The sequence below is a fragment of the Teleopsis dalmanni genome, chromosome 1, assembly GCF_002237135.1.
Source record: "Teleopsis dalmanni isolate 2A chromosome 1, ASM223713v2, whole genome shotgun sequence".
Classification (NCBI taxonomy): domain Eukaryota; kingdom Metazoa; phylum Arthropoda; class Insecta; order Diptera; family Diopsidae; genus Teleopsis; species Teleopsis dalmanni.
In genome coordinates this window covers 119,730,471-119,749,304 of record NC_051846.1, presented here as the reverse complement: position 1 = coordinate 119,749,304, position 18,834 = coordinate 119,730,471, and the positions used below count along the sequence as shown (strand labels likewise).

Sequence of the window (18,834 nt, the reverse complement as noted above, 5' to 3'; positions counted from 1 at the left end):
TGATGGGGATCTATTTTGTTGCCATTCGCGACGAAGTTTTCTTTTTTCGGCTAGAAGTCTTTCGATTTTACTGTTGCTAAGATGCTGCTTCTTACCTGAGAAGGCAAATTTTGTGGTGTGGAAATTTCGGCAGCTGAGGAGAGAATCATGTTGAATACTTGTACTGCATCATCTACCTGGTATTTGTTTTTAATTTTGTAATTGGTATGAACGTGAGTACTTATGTATTTCTTAAATTTTAGCCAATTGGTGTTTTGAGTTCTAAGTCTTTGTGGACCATGAATTAGTTGGGGTTCTTCATAAACTATTAGGAAGATTGGAGAATGATCCGATGATAATTCATAACTTGTGTACACCAAAATGGAGTTACGACGAATACCCTTCGTTACAGCGAAATCAATAAGATCTGGGATTTTGTTGTTGTCTGATGGCCAATACGTAGGATGCCTGGGTGATGCGACATCTAGATTGTTGTTCTTGTTTGTTACCACGTTAAGGAGTTTTCGACCTTTAGAATTGCAGAGCCGAAAGCCCCAAAAAGTGTGTTTTGCATTGCAGGCTCCTGCAGCAATGAATTTTTCTTCCAAAGTTTTAAAGAATTCAAGGTACTGCATTTCGTTTAGTATAAAGCGAGGGGGGCAATACACTGCTGATAGGGTAAGATTGTAGGTAAAGCATTTTATGCACACTGAAGTTGCTTGAAGGAAATTTTCAGCACATGAGCTCACAAAATAGTGTTTTAATATTCTTCGGACTAAAATTCCCGTACCTCCATGTGCTTTGCCGTCAGGATGATTTGTTTTGTAAAATATATAATTGGGTATAAAAAAGTAGTTTTTATTAGTTAAGTGAGTTTCAGATATGAGCATCACATCAACTTCAATTTGGTTTAAAAAATTCAAAATTTCTAATTTATGTTGGCTTATGCTGTTTGAATTCCATGCACATATTTGTATGCTACTCATTACCTGGCTAAAATCGCTGACATCAATTGCGATTGCATACAATGATTATACGATCAGTGGACTCATGCAGGATATCGTCAGGGCACAACGGTTCGAAACAACGTTACAATTTCTAAACACTATCAAGGACGATGTGAGTTCATTAAACATTGTAGATAACATGCAGAAAACGCTAGCAAACCAAAAACTTGAATTTGCTGAACCCATACGAGAACACACGAAGGTTAACTAAAGCGATACCAGCAGATCCTCAAGCAATGCCACGTCATAAAAAATTTGAAGTAACAGTTGAATAGTTGAACCTAGGGGTTCAACGGAGGGGACTGTTAAGGCTTATGCATTAGATTTACGCCTTGGAGTTTTATGTTATCATTATTTATTTAGGATTAGTAGTTAAATTTTTTATTGGTAAATTAAAACATTAATAATAAGCGATCAGATTTAAATCAATAATCTCGTCTTTTATTACGCACGACAATAGCTTAAGTGCTAGTCTGCCAAATCAACATATTCAAAAAAGCAACAGCTCAAGTGCTAGTCTGCACTTAAACCTTCAAATATAAAATTACTAGTTTATGTGCTAGATAGTATCAATTTTTAAAAGATAACCTTTAAGATTTTCAATAGGTGATATGATATTGAATGCAAGCAATAATACAAGCATATTGATATAAATAATTTTATGCAAGCAATCAGATGAAAGTAACTCAGGTATTACGTATATCCTACAAATATAATCAGTACATTAAAATTAGTATATTAAAAATTAATGTTAGATTTAAGATATATAAAAATAATAAATATTGTCTTGAAATGACAGGCAAACTATTAAGTTACTTTATTTTAAAGTTTTGATAAATCTACCTTAACATGGCGATATATTGTCCATCCAACCAAAATATAAAAGTCAAGGACTTTCAAAACTTTTTTAAAATACTCGGTTCTAAATTTCTAGTTGCAGGCGATTTTAATGCCAAGCACACATTCTGGGGTTCAAGACTAACAACACCAAGAGGGCGGAAAGTTTTAGCAGTTGTGAAAAGTGAAGATCTCGATGTCATTTCAACTGGACAGCCAACTTACTGGCCTTCTGATCGACAAAAAGTCCCAGATCTTATTGACTTTGGCCTCAGCAAAAATATTAAACTATCAACAATCACCGCATTTCCATCAGTTGAACTGTCATCATACCACTCACCAACAATAATAAGAGTCAACATAATAAATGTCAACAGAATAGAACTATCCAAAAGCAAAGTCTAACAAAATATATAAACTGGTTAAAATTTCGGAAATTTGGTTTTTGCCATATACCACAACATGCTTCTTTAAAAGAGAATAATGAAATTGATGCTTGTGTTAACCAATTTTCTGAAGTAATCTCAACGGGGGCTGAAGCAGCTCCGATAAGAACTGAAAAAACAACCCAAGGACTTGATAAACAATAAAGGCATTATTACAACGGAAGAGGAACGCCAGAAGACTATGGCAACATAGATCCGCAAAACAGAAAATTTTACTTGTTAAATATACTAAGGAACTGAAATGTACACTAGTGGAAAGACATTAAAAATCCCTATTCCCAATTTTCTATACAACTTGGCACTTAATGAACAAACTTACTATTCAGTTTGGAAGGCCACAAAGTACTTCAAACAACCTATCCAGCATGAATCTCCACTCAGACTAGAAAATGGTGACTGGGCACGAAGTGACTCTGAGACAGGGGACATATATATGAAACACTTAAAAAATGTATTTACTCCAAATGGTGCTTCAAATAACACCTCTTTACCAATAACAAACCTATATCTCTCGAGCAGACCAATGATACTTAAAGCTGGGAAGGACAAAACCAAAGTACAATCTTACACACCAAATAGCGTCCAGAGACCGTAAATTTGCCCATATTACTGGAGATCCGGAAGGTAAAAGAGAGGCCAGCCGCCTGTCAAGGGAAATTGAAAGAAAGATTGGCATCTTCAGAAATGAAAACTGTTGAATTCCTGTTGGGTCTAGAACTCCCAGAAAATACTTTAGCTGTAACGCAAATGGGCAATACCGCCTATTTATGAAGAGACCAGCATGGCATACACAGATTCAGAAAAAGCCGAGGCCTATGACTACTCTCTGAAGTTTCAAATTCACCCTAACGAAGACTGTGATTAAGACGCTGAAGAGGAAGAACAAATCACCGAGCAGGATTACAATATCCTGGACCAAGAGCGTGATGAAGACATCGTGCCCTGCTCTAGTGATGAAATTAGCTTAATCATCTCAGATCATCGCTTGAAGATAAGATCTGCACCAATGTACGACAAAATTAATAACAGATGCTTACGTTGCCTATTGGAAGATGCGATCCCTCTCATCGCAAATATAATCTACTCTATATTTTTATCCTACGCGAATATCCAAAGATTTAGAGACAGACCACAGTTGTAGTCTTCTCTATACTCAGCACGGACCCGAAGTTTCCGCAGAACCGGCGCCCCATAAGCTTGCTGCTCTGCTTACTGCTCAGCTCTAGGTAAATTGGCTGAAAGAGTGATTCTAGACAGACTTAAAATTTTGGTGACCTCGCTGAATATTCTTCCTGACGAGCAATTTGGTTTTAGAGAAGACCTCTTCACAGAATTGCAACTGGTGCGAACGGCTCAGATGATACAGTCAGCCCTAAGCAAAAGAGAATCAACAGGTATGATTACATTTGACATCGCCAAGGCATTTGACAAGGTCTGGCACAACGGTCTGATAGTCAAAATGTCTCGTTTTGATATCCCAGTCGGGCTCGGCAGCTTCCTGCGCAAAAGGTTGTTTTGTGTAAAAATCAACAGTACCTTCGCGTCGGTGCGAAGAATAAAAACTGGTGTTCCGCAAGGATCTCCACTCTCTTCCTTGTTATATAACATCTACACGTCTGACATCCCAATGTTAAGTCCCTCGGTGCTATTCTTATAAGCAGATGACACTTGCTTGCTATATTCCGATAAACTTGCCAGAAATATAACCAACACGCTGCAGGAGCATGTTAATCTCATCCTGGAGTTCTTCCAGAAACGGAAAATAAAAATTAACTATGACAAAACTAAAGCCCTATTTATTATTCGTAAACACAGGCAACATCTACCGAGAGTGAGAGTCGGTGATATCGCGATTAATTGGGAGGACAGCATTAAATACTTAGAAATTACATTTGATAAGCAGTCCACTTGGCACAAACGGAAGAAGTGAAGAACAGAAAGCTGATCTACAGCCAGATAATTAGACCGGCACTTCTTCAAGGGTCTGTTGTGTATAGCAAAGCTGGCGACTCTACTATCCAAAAGCTATAAATTGCTCAAAATCAGGCTCTCCGAAGAATCTTCAAAGTGCCATGGTGCACCCGCACGAATGACATGCTAAGAGACCATAGAATAGATCCAGTCAAAAAATATATACGGGACAGAGCTCTGAAGCTATATGCGAAAATCGACTACTCTACTTGTCTAATCTCAGAGTAATCACTAACCGCACGGAGCGGTACGCAGATCTTAGATCAATCATTGAATAATAACGAAGATTATGAGGAATACTCAAATTAGTCAGTGAGATGGGTGGGACTTTGCAGAAACCCCCCAGCAATCATAAAGTAAAAGTGCCCAAATGAACTAACTCGCATAAGGCTCAACATAAGATAAGTTAAATAGTGTGACAATGTGAGAATTTTTGGCTTGTATACTTACAAATTATACTAGTTTACAAATTATTGAAAATTTTGTTTTTATGGTAAAGACGAACCTGGATTGTCTATAATAAAATTTTCCATGGAACTCAAAAATCATAGTAATTGTTTTTATTTTCTGTTATTTGTAAAAAAACCCTTGTTTTGCTTTCTGTAGAACAACACTTTGCATCTGCCCACAAAACTTTTCGGTGAAATTACTGCAAATAGTATCGTATTTCAGATTCAAACTGAAACTTATACGAATATTTTAAGCTACATAACGTCAATGTGATTTAATTGGTTTAGCTGCTATAGTTAAAAATGTTCAAATGAATTATTTTTTTAATCTTTATTTAACTTTTTAGATTTTAATGTGATGAGACTCCCACAGAAATATTATTAGCAATTTTTTTATTATCGCTAACTATAAAATTTAACAGATAATAGAATTTTGTATAATATAGTTTTTAGCAGTTTTAAGACTGAATTGCTTATTGCTTATTGCAAGTCTCTAAGACAGAATAAATTTAATGCAAAAAATAAAAAAACACTTTCTATTAATGAATGTGAATACAAGTATAAGTAAATTTTTACCTGAAAATTTCAATCTAGTTACATGTGGTATGTATAATATGATTAGTAATAACATACTAGAATTAATACATATGTAGAAACTGATTATTACTATAGTATAACCAGTGGAGAGCTGCCTTACTCCATCACGTAAGTAATTAGAAATACTGATAGCATTTAACATTTTAAAGTAATGTAAGAATTTAAAAACCAAATAATTATGAAATTTATTGAATGTTTCAATAAATTTTTAAATATTTTAAAAATTGGCGCATATTGTAACAATTGTCAACTTTGTTTCAGAATCTGCTGATAATTTAAAAAATTTGTGGGGAGAACGATTTTTTTATAAATTTATGCTTTAATTAGCATGTTTTAAACTATGTATTTACAATTCACCGGTTAGATAGTAATATAATGTATTGTGTTTTAGCCACTAGAAGTATTTAAAACATATAATGAAAAGCTTTATTCATAAAGTTGTTATGGCTCTCCCACATACATATGTGAACACATTAAAATTGGGTAAATGTTGACGGTCAGCGCTAAAAAAATACATAAATTTTATACACAGCAAAGTTTTTATCTAAATTGGCCAATACAAACAAAATATTAACAAAGTTTCATTAACATGATGATTGAGCTTGTGAAAAATTATTATTAACAAAGCTTCTTTAATGATTTCAAAAACTTAATGTACAGTAGTATTTCATGTTCAAATGTCGATTTGCAGATTCATCGGTAAAAGTATGATCTACCGTGGAGTTAATAATTTATTTTCTTAGCATATATTTTGGTAAGAAATATTACATTCAACATTCAATATTAATTCAAAAATTAACTATTGTTGGTACTTGCTTTTACTTCAAATTATCTAATATATACCAACGAATTTGGAATTATAATATAATGCTATGTATTTAAATAAAATAAAAACATGCGAAATAAATAACAAGGAGCTGGCTAATCTGTAACACACGGAACTTCAAGTCATATGTCATTTTCTAGGAAAATGTTCAATATTTTGAAATAAAAACTATTGTTTTAATAAATCTAGATTAAACGAAAACATCACTGATATTTTAAATAATTGGAATAATAATAAACTTACTTGCTTTTAGAAAAGACATACATAATATATTCAGCTAAAACCGATCCGATTTTTAAGACACAGTTTTAACACATTCTCTTAAAAATCTAGAAATTTTATTTTAATTTGCAAAAATAAGTCTAACGACGAAAATAACGACAAAAATAAAAAATCAATTTAATATGAATGTTTATTAGAAAAATGCTTAGTTTTCAATCATATATATATGACACATATATTAATATATAACAATTTAAGTATTTTAAAATTATGGATATATATTTATTTTTCAAAAATAAGCAATAACACATAAGCCGTAGTTATTTCTTTCATAGTAACAAAAAAATACTCGTAACTTACGAAAGAAAACATGTGGAGCAACAGCGATGCTTTTAAAGTCTTCAGAGTTAAGTTCAACTCATAAATCTTAAGTTTAAGTGCAGACAAATTCAAAATCAATCTATTGTGAATGGTCTCTATATATACGTTGCAAAATTCAAGTCATCCGTTAAAATCATATGAGCATTTTTTTTTTACTAACACATTTCAATACATTAATAAATAAATTAATTTATATATATGAGACAAAAATACTTACCACTGCCCTTCTAATATTTGTTTTGTTTTGTTTTATTTAAATTAATCAAATTTTTGTGTTTTTATATTTCAAATTGTACACAATAAAAACTTTTAACATATTTTAAATGTGATGCCAATTTGTTTCAACTATTTCACATTTGTTTGTAATTTTAGCTGTTAAAAGTTTTTAACTGACATCTGAAATCAAAAAGCAATAATGCTGGTTCATACTACGTATTAATATAATTTGTTTGTCAGATTTATAATATGTTTATAATATGTTTATCATATTTATCATAAACTACTTACACAATTCAATTCTGTATTCAGCCGTCAAAATTCTCATACAAATTTATTTGTTAGGAACTTTTTTGCTATCGATATCAAGAATAATTTGAAATGGCAGCGAAAATTACAAACAAAACTTTCGTGTAAATCCAGTATTACAACTCTTGGTGGGAAAAATTACGGTCATTGTGATCAGTGTTGTTCAAATTAGACATAAATAAAATATATACATTTGCTTAATCTAAACATTTAACACTCACATTTTCTGTATCTATAACATTGAATACACAATTGAACGCACATTAATTGAAAATTTGATTTGCTTCACTGTCAAAAGTATTGCATTTATTTCATATACGTATGTATATTCATTCAACATATGTGAAATGTGTTAAATTGTGTTTAAACATTACATACATGGCACAGCATTTTCTATAAAAACACGAATTATTTTAATTAACATTAGTTATTATTTGGAAGTTAGTGGGAGCTCTTTAATCAGGATTAAACTACTACTTAAAGCTAAGAGCAGATATGAAGTTATTCGTAAGTTATAAATAAAATCCATATTATTAAGTAATTACATATAAATCTCTTTACAAAAATTACTTATTTTTAAAGGTCGCATTTATTGCAATAGTTTTAGTTGCAAATATGACTCAAGCTACTTCGAGTGTAGGTTCACCAGAAACAATAAATTCAACAGACGATGATGAACAGTTTGATATTACATTAAACAATTTAAAACGTTTGCAGGACAAAAAACAGGAAAAGCGTTATGCTTATAATGGTATTGGTATCTACGGAAACGGTTTGGATACGCTGAGTTACTATAATAACAATCCGTATGGTTCTAGAATTTGGGGTCAAGGTAAAATTTGAATAAATTATTTTGAAATATAACATTATTGGATAATGCATTTTAGATAATTATAGTGGTTATGGAGGATATGGTGGTTATGCAGGTTATGGCGGTTATGGCACCTATGCTGGTGTAGGCGTTTACAATCCTTATATCAATTCTTACTATAATCGCATTGGTGGATATCCTTATACACGTCCAGGATATGGTTATAATAGCTACCCATCAAGTTATTATTCTAGTAATTACGCAAATAGTATTATTGGCAGCGGAATTGGTGGCTTATCTGCTGGTGTTATATCGGCGGTACCGACCGCTGGATATCAATACGGACCCGGCGTATCTGGTACAATTTATTGATTGTTTTCATATCATGTTGTCCTGTTTTGTTAACAGAATGCAGAGATAATCCATAACCATGATTATTCATTTATAAAATAATTTTAAAAAAGTTTACGAACTGTTTTGAAATAAATTCCAAAAAATTTATAAAATTTTCAAAACTAAATCATGTAATATAAATTTTTTAAACTACTTAAAACTGCAGATTTATTGTTTTAAATTCTTGACATATATAATATATTTTATGGCTAATCAGTTATGTGTATAATTTATTACAAAAATAGTAATTGAAGATGAATATTTTTGTATATTACTCATATTTATTATTGGTGAAATATCTCATAGCTTGATATGATTTGTTCATACTATGTAATATATTGAAGTCATTTTATCTACTCCGAAAATACGTTCGTTTGAAGATAAACTACGCGAGTCTTTACTTGACTTGATTAATAATTGCATTGTAGGTAAAACCATTTATAAAGCTAAATTTTCTTCATTATGAAACAATAAAAGTAAATAAATAGATGCTTATCATGAATTTATGAGCTCCTGTTCTGCTTATTTTTTAAATTAGCATACACTCAATTTTTTACTATAAATCAGTTATGTTAGGTTTTCATTTCGAAATGAATATCTAATGTAAATTTATATGAATCTGCTAAAAATAAAATACTTTTTTGTCATTGCTTGGTTTGTATTTTTAAATTATAATGATTATGAAAAGGGGTTGTGCACTGCGACGTAAAAGATATATTGTAAACCTTTGTCGGATTAGAGTGTTTATTCAAGACCCATTTCTTTAATAAAGGACAGTATAGAGCCTATTTTTCTTAGCCTTGAACCCTTATGATTCATAAAATACCCTCCTAGATGGTTCTTTTGCTTTACATTGTGATAGTCTTGGTAGCTTTTCCTAATAGAGCTCTCTTTTTTTTCCTTTGCGCCGTTTATAAGAATGGGTCTATCATTATTTAAGCCGTGTCTCCTATCCTAGTTTGTCTGCCATTTCACTGCATTGAATACCAGCATGCCCCGGAATCCATATTAGAATAGAAGAATAGAAGTAAACAGGGTACTAGCTCCCACTGGAGCAGAGCACTGCGACCAGATTGATCTTTTGTGCCGTAACTGACCCTAATTGAACAGAAGACATTCCGCTTTCCGAATGAAGGCCAGAATGTCGTCCGTTGAGGACCTCCTAATGTCAGAAGGAGAGAGCAGCTCTCCTCCCAGTGATTTCCTCCTTGCCCAGATCAAGGCTGGGCAGTCACAGAGAATGTGACTCGTAGTCTCGTCTGCTTCTAAGCAGAGTCGACACTCCATCTCTTCGGACAGACCTATTTTGTTAAGGTGATAACGCAGTCCATGGTGACCCGTTAAATATCCCACCAGCAACCTCAAATCTGATCTGCTGAGGAGGGATGGCTTGCCATAACTATATGGATGAACCAGCTGTTTTGCCTGACGGTTACCTCGATTGTCACTCCAGTAGCGACCTCTCTCGGCTGAGATCCATTTATCAATTAGATAACTAGTTGTAGACCAACTTAGTCCACAATAGGGTTCTGGTCCACAGATTTTAGTTGCAGAACCTGCCCTTGCAAGGCTGTAGGCAGATTCATTTCCTTTTATACCTGTGTGTCCAGGCACCCAGCAAAGCGTCACCTTATTTCTGCTTGCCAGCTGTTGCAACATATCAAAGCAGTCTAATGAAAGTTTTGAGAAAAACCTCCAGGTGGATAGAGCTTTGATTGCTGCTTGACTATCTGAGTAAATACAGATGCGGGCGCCTTTCAACCCGTTGTTTAAGTTGATACGAGCACAGACCTCGATGGCGTGAACCTCTGCTTGGAAGACAGTGGGCCATATACCCAACGCTAGCGAGATTCTGGTGTTAGCACCAACACCTTCCGTGGTTTTTGAACCATCGGTAAACCATGATATCACTTCTGGTTCTGCTCCAGGGGTGCCATTTACCCAATCCAATCGATCGGGAATGAGGACTTCGAACTTTCTACCGAAGCGAAGTTCCATGTTCATGCGATCTGTCCTAACGCAGATCTCTATGCCAGGAACCAGTCTGCAGATAGAGTTTTGACTGTCAAGACTTCCGTGCATATTGATACCAGAGTGTAGCCTAGCTTCACTCAGGGCTGCCGTCTTTTTAATGAAGAGGTGCAGAGGGGTAAAACCCACTATGGACTCCATAGCTGATGTGGGACATGTTCTGATAGTTCCCGTCATAGCGATACATGCGAGTCTTTGCAGTTTATTGCATTTGAGTATTGCAGCTTTTTGTTGTGCCTTATTCCACCAAACAAGAGCTGCATAGGATACAATGGGTCTGACCATTGTACGGTAGATCCATGAGAGAATTCTGGGACTAAGGCCCCAGGTCCTACCATATGTGTTCCTGCATGTCCACATTACCTTTGTGGCTTTGCCAATTACATTATCCAGGTGAGTGTTCCAGTTAAGACGCTTATCTAGGGTGATTCCTAGATATTTAACTTCGTCGGAACATTCAATAGCCGTATCTTTTATAGATAGGGACCCTAAATTCAGTTTGTACCTTCTGGAAAATGGTACAATCACTGCTTTTTTTGGGTTAATACTTAGGCCTTCTTTTATACACCAGCTCGAAACTTTGTGTAAGGCCGCCTGCATTACGTCAGTAACTGTGGCCTCATATTTACCACAAACTATGATTGCCAAGTCATCTGCATAACCTATGGCATGGTAGCCAGATTGTTCCAGTTTGACTAGGAGATCGTCTACTACCAACGTCCATAACAATGGTGAGAGAACCCCACCCTGGGGGCAACCCCGTACTGCACTAATGCTAACGGTGGTACTACCTAACTTGGTAGATATGTTCCTGTCACGTAACATCCTATCTATCCACGTTATTGTACAGGAGTCTATATCTTTCCGGGCCAATGCACTGGATATGGACTCATAAGATGTATTGTCAAAAGCACCTTCTACATCCAGAAATGCACATAAGGCAATTTCTTTAGATTGAAAGGTGCTTTGAATTTTGCTGACCAAGTGATACAGCGCGAAATCCGTAGATTTGCCTTTTGAGTAGGCATATTGTGTGGGGTGGAGAGGAACCGTTTGTCCCATTTTTTCCCGTATGTGCAGATCAATTAGCCTTTCGACAGTTTTCAGTAAGAAGGAAGTAAGACTAATTGATCTGTAGGACTTTGGCTGGTCCATGGGTTTATTACCCAATTTGGGAATAAAGATCACATTTACATCTCTCCAGGAGTGAGGGATGTAACCCATAATGAAACATGCCCTAAAGAGTTTGATTAATGGGTCTAGAATGATATCAGTACAATTCTGCAATAAAGCAGGAAAGATACCGTCGCCACCAGGCGCCTTGAATGGTAGGAATGAGTTGATCGCCCATTTCACCTTGTCCTTGTCAAAGATAACACCAGAAAGTGCGTGTTCCTGACGTGTAGGAGCAGTTACTTCTCTGTTTGATTTTGATGTTGATGCACCGATTAAAGAGCCAGGGAAGTGTGTTTGCAACAGAAACTCAAGGGTATCTTCACGGCCAGTGGTGAAGGATCCATCGGGTTTTTTTAGAAGGCCTACTTCGTTATTTTTGACCTTAGTTAATGCCTTGTGTAGTCTGACAGCCTCGGGCAGCTTCTCAATACTTTCACAGTGGCTTCGCCAGCTAGTCCGATTGGACTGTCTGATTGATTTATTGTAGTCAGTGAGTGCAATTTTATATTCTTCCCACCTACCTGAGCGTTTTGCTCTATTGAATAAGCTCCTTACTAATTTGCGCTTATTAGCTAGTTGCGAGTTCCACCAAGGAACCTTACCCAAAATTGTAGCATTGCCTGCAACCGTGCTGTTATGAAAGGAGGTTAGTAATACCTCACCTAAGTGGTTAGCGGCTAACTCTAACTCTTCTACAGTTTGTAAAGGCCTAGCTATGGAAAAGTTTGCGGAACACACTAAGTCCCTGTACCTATACCAATCGGTTTTTCTGGGTCGGTAAACTTTTTCTTGCTGTGCGGATATACCGGGAATTTCAAACCTAATATGTTGATGGTCAGAGAGGGACACTTCGTCCGACACATGCCAATTCCATATAGATTCCTCAATACCTCTGGTGCATAGAGTGAGATCTAGTACCTCTTCTCTAATTGCGTTAATAAATGTGGGTTTATTACCTTTGTTAGCTATATTCAAACCTGCTGATATGATATATTCTAATAGGTACTCACCCCTTTTGTTAATATCGCTGCTCCCCCACACCGTATGGTGAGCATTTGCATCGCAGCCCAGGATTAGCTGCCGCCCAGTGGACCTGCAGAAGCTAATCAGCTGCTGGACTTCCGTTGGTGGAACTGCATTTTCATCACCTGGGAAGTAGGCAGAGGCCACGACAATGTCTGTCACCCCTCCTAATGTTGGAACTTCGACAAGGACCGCTGCTAGGTCTCTAGAAATAAAATTATTTAACGGAAGATGTTTTACGTCTCCACCGATTAAGATAGCTGCACGCGGCACTGCTATCGATCGGTCATAAACCAGCTTACCTGATTTAGAGTTAAGACCCCGAATGTGGCCACCGAACACCCACGGCTCTTGAATAAGTCCTAGAGCAATGTTGTCGGTTTGGGCAATTCTGCACAGGGTGGCTGAAGCTCCATATTAATCCATATTAATCCATATTAAGTGTACCTGATTCTTCCAGCTAAGTATGTTTAGCTTGTCAATGCACTTTTATACCCGTTTGAATGTTACCTGGTAGGATATGAGTGCCATTACAGCTGTAGGACTGACAGTATTGCGATTTTACGCTTCCGGTAGTTACGTTCAAGGTTAAAACTGGCGATAGATAGATTATCACGTATATATATTTCCGTTTGAAAGATGGTTGCAGTGCTTCCCAGTATCTTTTGCCTGGTTCATTTACACCAGCTCCAGTTCCCTCATTGGTGAGGCAGCCGTCTGTATACCATGTTATGTTCAGGCTTATTCTGAACTCTCCCAGGAAACAAAACTCCCTATTCCCACGTTGTTCCCAAACACACAACTCCCTTATTCTAAATTGCTTGGGAGGCAGCAGTTTTGGGAACAACAACAGTTTCAAATTTGTTTTGTTAAATTTTGGCAACCATGCCACTTTTTAATGACGAAAAGTGCGAAAACGAGCAAAACAAAGAAAAGAATTGCGTATCATATGTTGCTTTAAATGTAAAAATCGCATTATTTGTTTGCTGCACAAATTATCGGAAATAAATATAAGTTATTTTATGAGTGAATAATAAATATGTTAATAAAAAACTTTTATTTTATTGAATAAAATAAATATGTATATAAAAAGAATTGTGCATTAGCAAATTAACAAAAATTGTGCAGTTGTTAATGTTTATTTAAATAAAAAATTTTAAAAAAGTTTTCAAAAATGCATTCAATTGCATTTCGAGTTTTAGCGGAGGATTTGGCTTAAGAACAGGAGCAAGAAATTTTGCAATAGAGGATCAATCGCAGAAACTTGCGAGACGCTGCAAATCCACTTGAGCTGCCTTATTTTTTGTAAGTACAAATGTAAATTTAATTTGGTTTTAAAATAAACGTTTTTTTTCATTATAGATTTCAAAAATATTACAGAGTAAATAAACCAGCATTTATTTACCTGTTAGAGGAACTACAACCAATAAAGAAGCAGTTTGCAGTTGCTCCAATTGTGAAATTGAGCGGTTGTTTGCGTTTCTTTGCTGAAGGAACTTATTAGACATTAAATATCACATTTAAATATATTCGAAATATTAATTATTATTAGTTACTTACATGTGAAATTTAACTCTTTTTTAACTAATTAAAAAACAACCTTACGTTATGATATCAATTCTTCAATGTCTTTATTTTCAAACATTCACTGCTTTTATACAAAACTTGCATAAATTATAATTTAATTTTTTTATATAATTAGGATAGAAATGTCCTTCATGCTTCAATTAATGAACTAATAATAGTTTATAATTGTGCAGATGTTACAATAAAAATGAAGCAATAGGGGTATTCACTCTCTCTTGCAAACTCATTGCAAGGTGCACGAAATGCACAGATTGTACGAGAATGCAAATAACAACAACAAAATACACGCACAAAATTTCGTGCAATTGCGTGCAATCTTCCAATACTAAAACCTGCAGGGGTATTCACTCTCTCTTGTAAACTCATTGCAAGGAGCACGAAATGCAAGAATGCTATACAAAAACTGCAAGACTGCGAGAACACCTTTGTTGCAGAATTGCATCATCAAAATGAATCAGCTGTTTTTGCAGCCGTATCAAATTGAGCAAAGAAAAATAAAAGTATAACAATGCCGCGAACAAGTGTAATACAAAAATGTATAGATTTTTTTATTGAAAATAGTGCTTTTAATATTCTGATTGAAGGTATTAACATGTTGTTAATGTAGTTTTCACTACTGTATAGTTTTTATTTGTTAGATGATGCAAATTACTGGAAAGTGATGGAGCAATTAAATGAAGACCTTTTGTTTACTTTAGTAAACCATCACAGAAATCACCAAACCGCAACCAAAATCTATTCAATGGAGATCTACCATTCTTCAAGAATTTGATGAAGGCCGTTTTCGTCAGATGCTTAGAGTAAATTGGAACGAATTCAACAATTCCCGCTCGATCTTCAACTTACTATTGTTTTATATCGTTTGGGTTCATCAGACGAAAATGCGGCTATTCGTAAAGTCGCTGCATTATGTGTTGTTGGAGATGGGGAAACAATTTATAAGATAACCCGAAGAGTCTTTTGCTCCATATTGGAACTGCAAATCAAATTTATAACGTGGCCAGATGTAGCTGAACGACAAGATATAGTGGAGAAAACCTATCATGAGCTTCAACATTGCATTGGATATATTGACGGTACTGAAATAAAACTTGCCGAGTGGTTAACCATACATCCTATTTTTCAAAAAATAGAGTGTATTCAATAAAAGCACAAGTCGTACGTGACTATCAGCTGAAGATTCGACATGTCGCAGTTGGTCACTTTGGAAGTGCACATTATGCTCGCATGTTTCGTACAAGCGCTCTCTGTATCCAAGGAAATTCTTTATTTTCTTTAGAACAATGGTTAGCAGGCGATTCTGCTTATCCATTACTTAAAACTCTTATAACTCCGTTTCGGCCAAATTCCCAACAGCTTGACTACTCCAAACGTAAAACTTTTAACTTACGCCATAGCAGATTTCGTGTAAGGATTGAACTTTGTTTTGGACTTCTGAAGGAACGCTTCGGTAGTCATAAGGAGTTAAGAATCCGTATTCAGAATGATACGAGTCATAATTTTTGTTCAAATTGGTTCCTTGTTTGTTGCATATTGCACACCATTTTGCGACTTTCATGTGATAATACGGAACACGTGGATTAGGTACACGACAATGACGAAGAATCTGATGAGCTTATTCAGAATGAAGCTAGTCAGAGAACCCATGAAGGAGTTTCGTAGCGCAAATTTTTGTATAATTTAATGGTTGGCAATCAATAAAACATACATATATGTATATATATTTAATATATAATTAAGAAATCAATTACGACATTCCTTTTTTCCAATAGGCTTATTTCAAGACAAGAATAATGTATAAAAACGTATTTATATATTAATATCTGTAATAATAATATAATATAAAAATAATTAGTATAATAAAAATATAACTAATTCTTAATTTATTATTGTTATATGTTATATTTTTTATCGAGGGGGGTAGTGGGGCTTTGCCCAGCAGAACGCACGACTTTCGGTGCAGAGCTGGATGTTGTGTGCAGACGATTCAATAAAAAAAACTTCGTCGCCTAGCGCAGAACTAGTTGGTGGCTGTGGCAATGTGTCCGTACAAAATTAGACATGCGTCCAAACACTTCATTCAATAGTTCAAAATGTGAACAAATTTTCGTAAGTTTCGCTGAAATTGATAAATAGATAAATTAATTCACAAATGTATATGTATATAATATTATATTTGTGAAAACTTAATTAATGGCTACATCGATTTAAATCATTGAACGAAACGCATGTATATAGCATAGCCATAGATTAACATATCTCGAAATTTTACTAACCGTCAATTCAAATTTAAAAATGAGAAGCAACAAATGCCAAAACAGCTGATTTCTGCCATTTCTGTTTTGTTGCAAGCAAATATACATAGGTTTTAGTATTGGAAGATTGCACGCAATTGCACGAAATTTTGTGCGTGTATTTTGTTGTTGTTATTTGCATTCTCGTACAATCTGTGCATTTCGTGCACCTTGCAATGAGTTTGCAAGAGAGAGTGAATACCCCTATTGCTTCATTTTTATTGTAACATCTGCACAATTATAAACTATTATTAGTTCATTAATTGAAGCATGAAGGACATTTCTATCCTAATTATATAAAAAAATTAAATTATAATTTACGCAAGTTTTGTATAAAAGCAGTGAATGTTTGAAAATAAAGACATTGAAGAATTGATATCATAACGTAAGGTTGTTTTTTAATTAGTTAAAAAAGAGTTAAATTTCACATGTAAGTAACTAATAATAATTAATATTTCGAATATATTTAAATGTGATATTTAATGTCTAATAAGTTCCTTCAGCAAAGAAACGCAAACAACCGCTCAATTTCACAATTGGAGCAACTGCAAACTGCTTCTTTATTGGTTGTAGTTCCTCTAACAGGTAAATAAATGCTGGTTTATTTACTCTGTAATATTTTTGAAATCTATAATGAAAAAAAACGTTTATTTTAAAACCAAATTAAATTTACATTTGTACTTACAAAAAATAAGGCAGCTCAAGTGGATTTGCAGCGTCTCGCAAGTTTCTGCGATTGATCCTCTATTGCAAAATTTCTTGCTCCTGTTCTTAAGCCAAATCCTCCGCTAAAACTCGAAATGCAATTGAATGCATTTTTGAAAACTTTTTTAAAATTTTTTATTTAAATAAACATTAACAACTGCACAATTTTTGTTAATTTGCTAATGCACAATTCTTTTTATATACATATTTATTTTATTCAATAAAATAAAAGTTTTTTATTAACATATTTATTATTCACTCATAAAATAACTTATATTTATTTCCGATAATTTGTGCAGCAAACAAATAATGCGATTTTTACATTTAAAGCAACATATGATACGCAATTCTTTTCTTTGTTTTGCTCGTTTTCGCACTTTTCGTCATTAAAAAGTGGCATGGTTGCCAAAATTTAACAAAACAAATTTGAAACTGTTGTTGTTCCCAAAACTGCTGCCTCCCAAGCAATTTAGAATAAGGGAGTTGTGTGTTTGGGAACAACGTGGGAATAGGGAGTTTTGTTCCCTGGGAGTATTCAGAATGGGCCTGATTAAATTTATTGTAATAATTTTATTATAATAATAATTTTATTAAAATATATTCAAAAATCTGATCATTTTCAGTTACTTTTATATTAAATTAAACCATTTTTAATACTTTTTTAACTTGTCTCCCCAACAATTTGGTTGGGAAAGAATTTGTCAAAATTGGGAAAAAACTCCCATTCCCATGCGATTCAGAATAGCAAAATTGGGAACAGGGAACAAAACTCCCATTCCCAAATTATTCAGAATAGCAAACTTGGGAATAGGGAACAAGCTCCCATTTCCATGCTATTCAGAACAGGCCTGGTTATCGTTTGTTATATGGGTTTTGGACAAGCCTTCCCAATTATTTTTGTTGCCAAGTTTTGTTTTGAAGTTTTTTGTAAAGTTATACTTTAGAATCATCCTATCCATTTACATTTCAGTTTCTGGGATTTGTATAGCCAGAGTATCAAATTTCTCTTTATTGGCTTTAAGATCCGTCATCTTGTTTGTAATTACTCTTAGAGCAGCCATCTTTGCCTGTGATTTCACATTGATGTGAAGAGGTGTGAATTCTAGGCGTAGATCAATTGATGACGTAGGACAAGTTCTCATAGCTTCCGTTATGCTTACACATGCAAGTGGCTGTAATTTGTTGAGTATGTTGATAATTCTTTGCTGTTTTGTGCAGTTTTGCCAGATTATTTATGGAACAATGGTTATGTTTGCTAAATATATTTTCAGTCCAACCGAATAGCACTATTCTTTTGTTAATTTCAGATCTAACTGGATTCTCTCGCTCAGAGTATGTTCGAATTTTCCTCTGCAGATTATTACCATATCATCTGCGTAACCTTGGATTTGGATGCCATTCCTATCCAGTTTCACCAATAGTTCATCCACTACCATACTCTACATTAGGGATGATAATACTCCACCATGTGGGCACCCTCGCGAAGTGTTTGCAAAAATATTGTCATTACTGGTTGGAATTTCTACTTTCCTGGTGCGAAGCATTTTGCTCATCCAGCGTGAAAGTGTGCCATT

General features: G+C 34.6%; 1 protein-coding gene across 2 annotated transcripts; it reads left to right on the top strand.

Moving 5' to 3' along the window:
- Positions 1-7,188: 7,188 nt before the first annotated feature.
- Positions 7,189-8,538, top strand: LOC119668102 (keratin-associated protein 19-2). 2 transcript variants are annotated; one of them, XM_038077497.1, is made up of 4 exons: positions 7,189-7,747; positions 7,823-7,876; positions 7,958-8,072; positions 8,128-8,538. In XM_038077497.1, the coding sequence occupies exons 1-4, from the start codon at positions 7,736-7,738 to the stop codon at positions 8,421-8,423; spliced, it is 477 nt and encodes a 158-aa protein (XP_037933425.1). In that variant the 5' UTR covers positions 7,189-7,735; the 3' UTR covers positions 8,424-8,538. The 2 variants fall into 2 exon arrangements, with proteins under 2 accessions (XP_037933425.1, XP_037933424.1); XM_038077496.1 differs by having other exon boundaries at positions 7,191-7,747; positions 7,823-8,072; positions 8,128-8,537.
- Positions 8,539-18,834: the final 10,296 nt, after the last annotated feature.

Coding starts and splice junctions, on each gene's coding strand:
- LOC119668102 (XM_038077496.1), top strand. Junction 8,073..8,127: donor TTCTAGAATTTGGGGTCAAG/GTAAAATTTGAA, acceptor AATGCATTTTAG/ATAATTATAGTGGTTATGGA.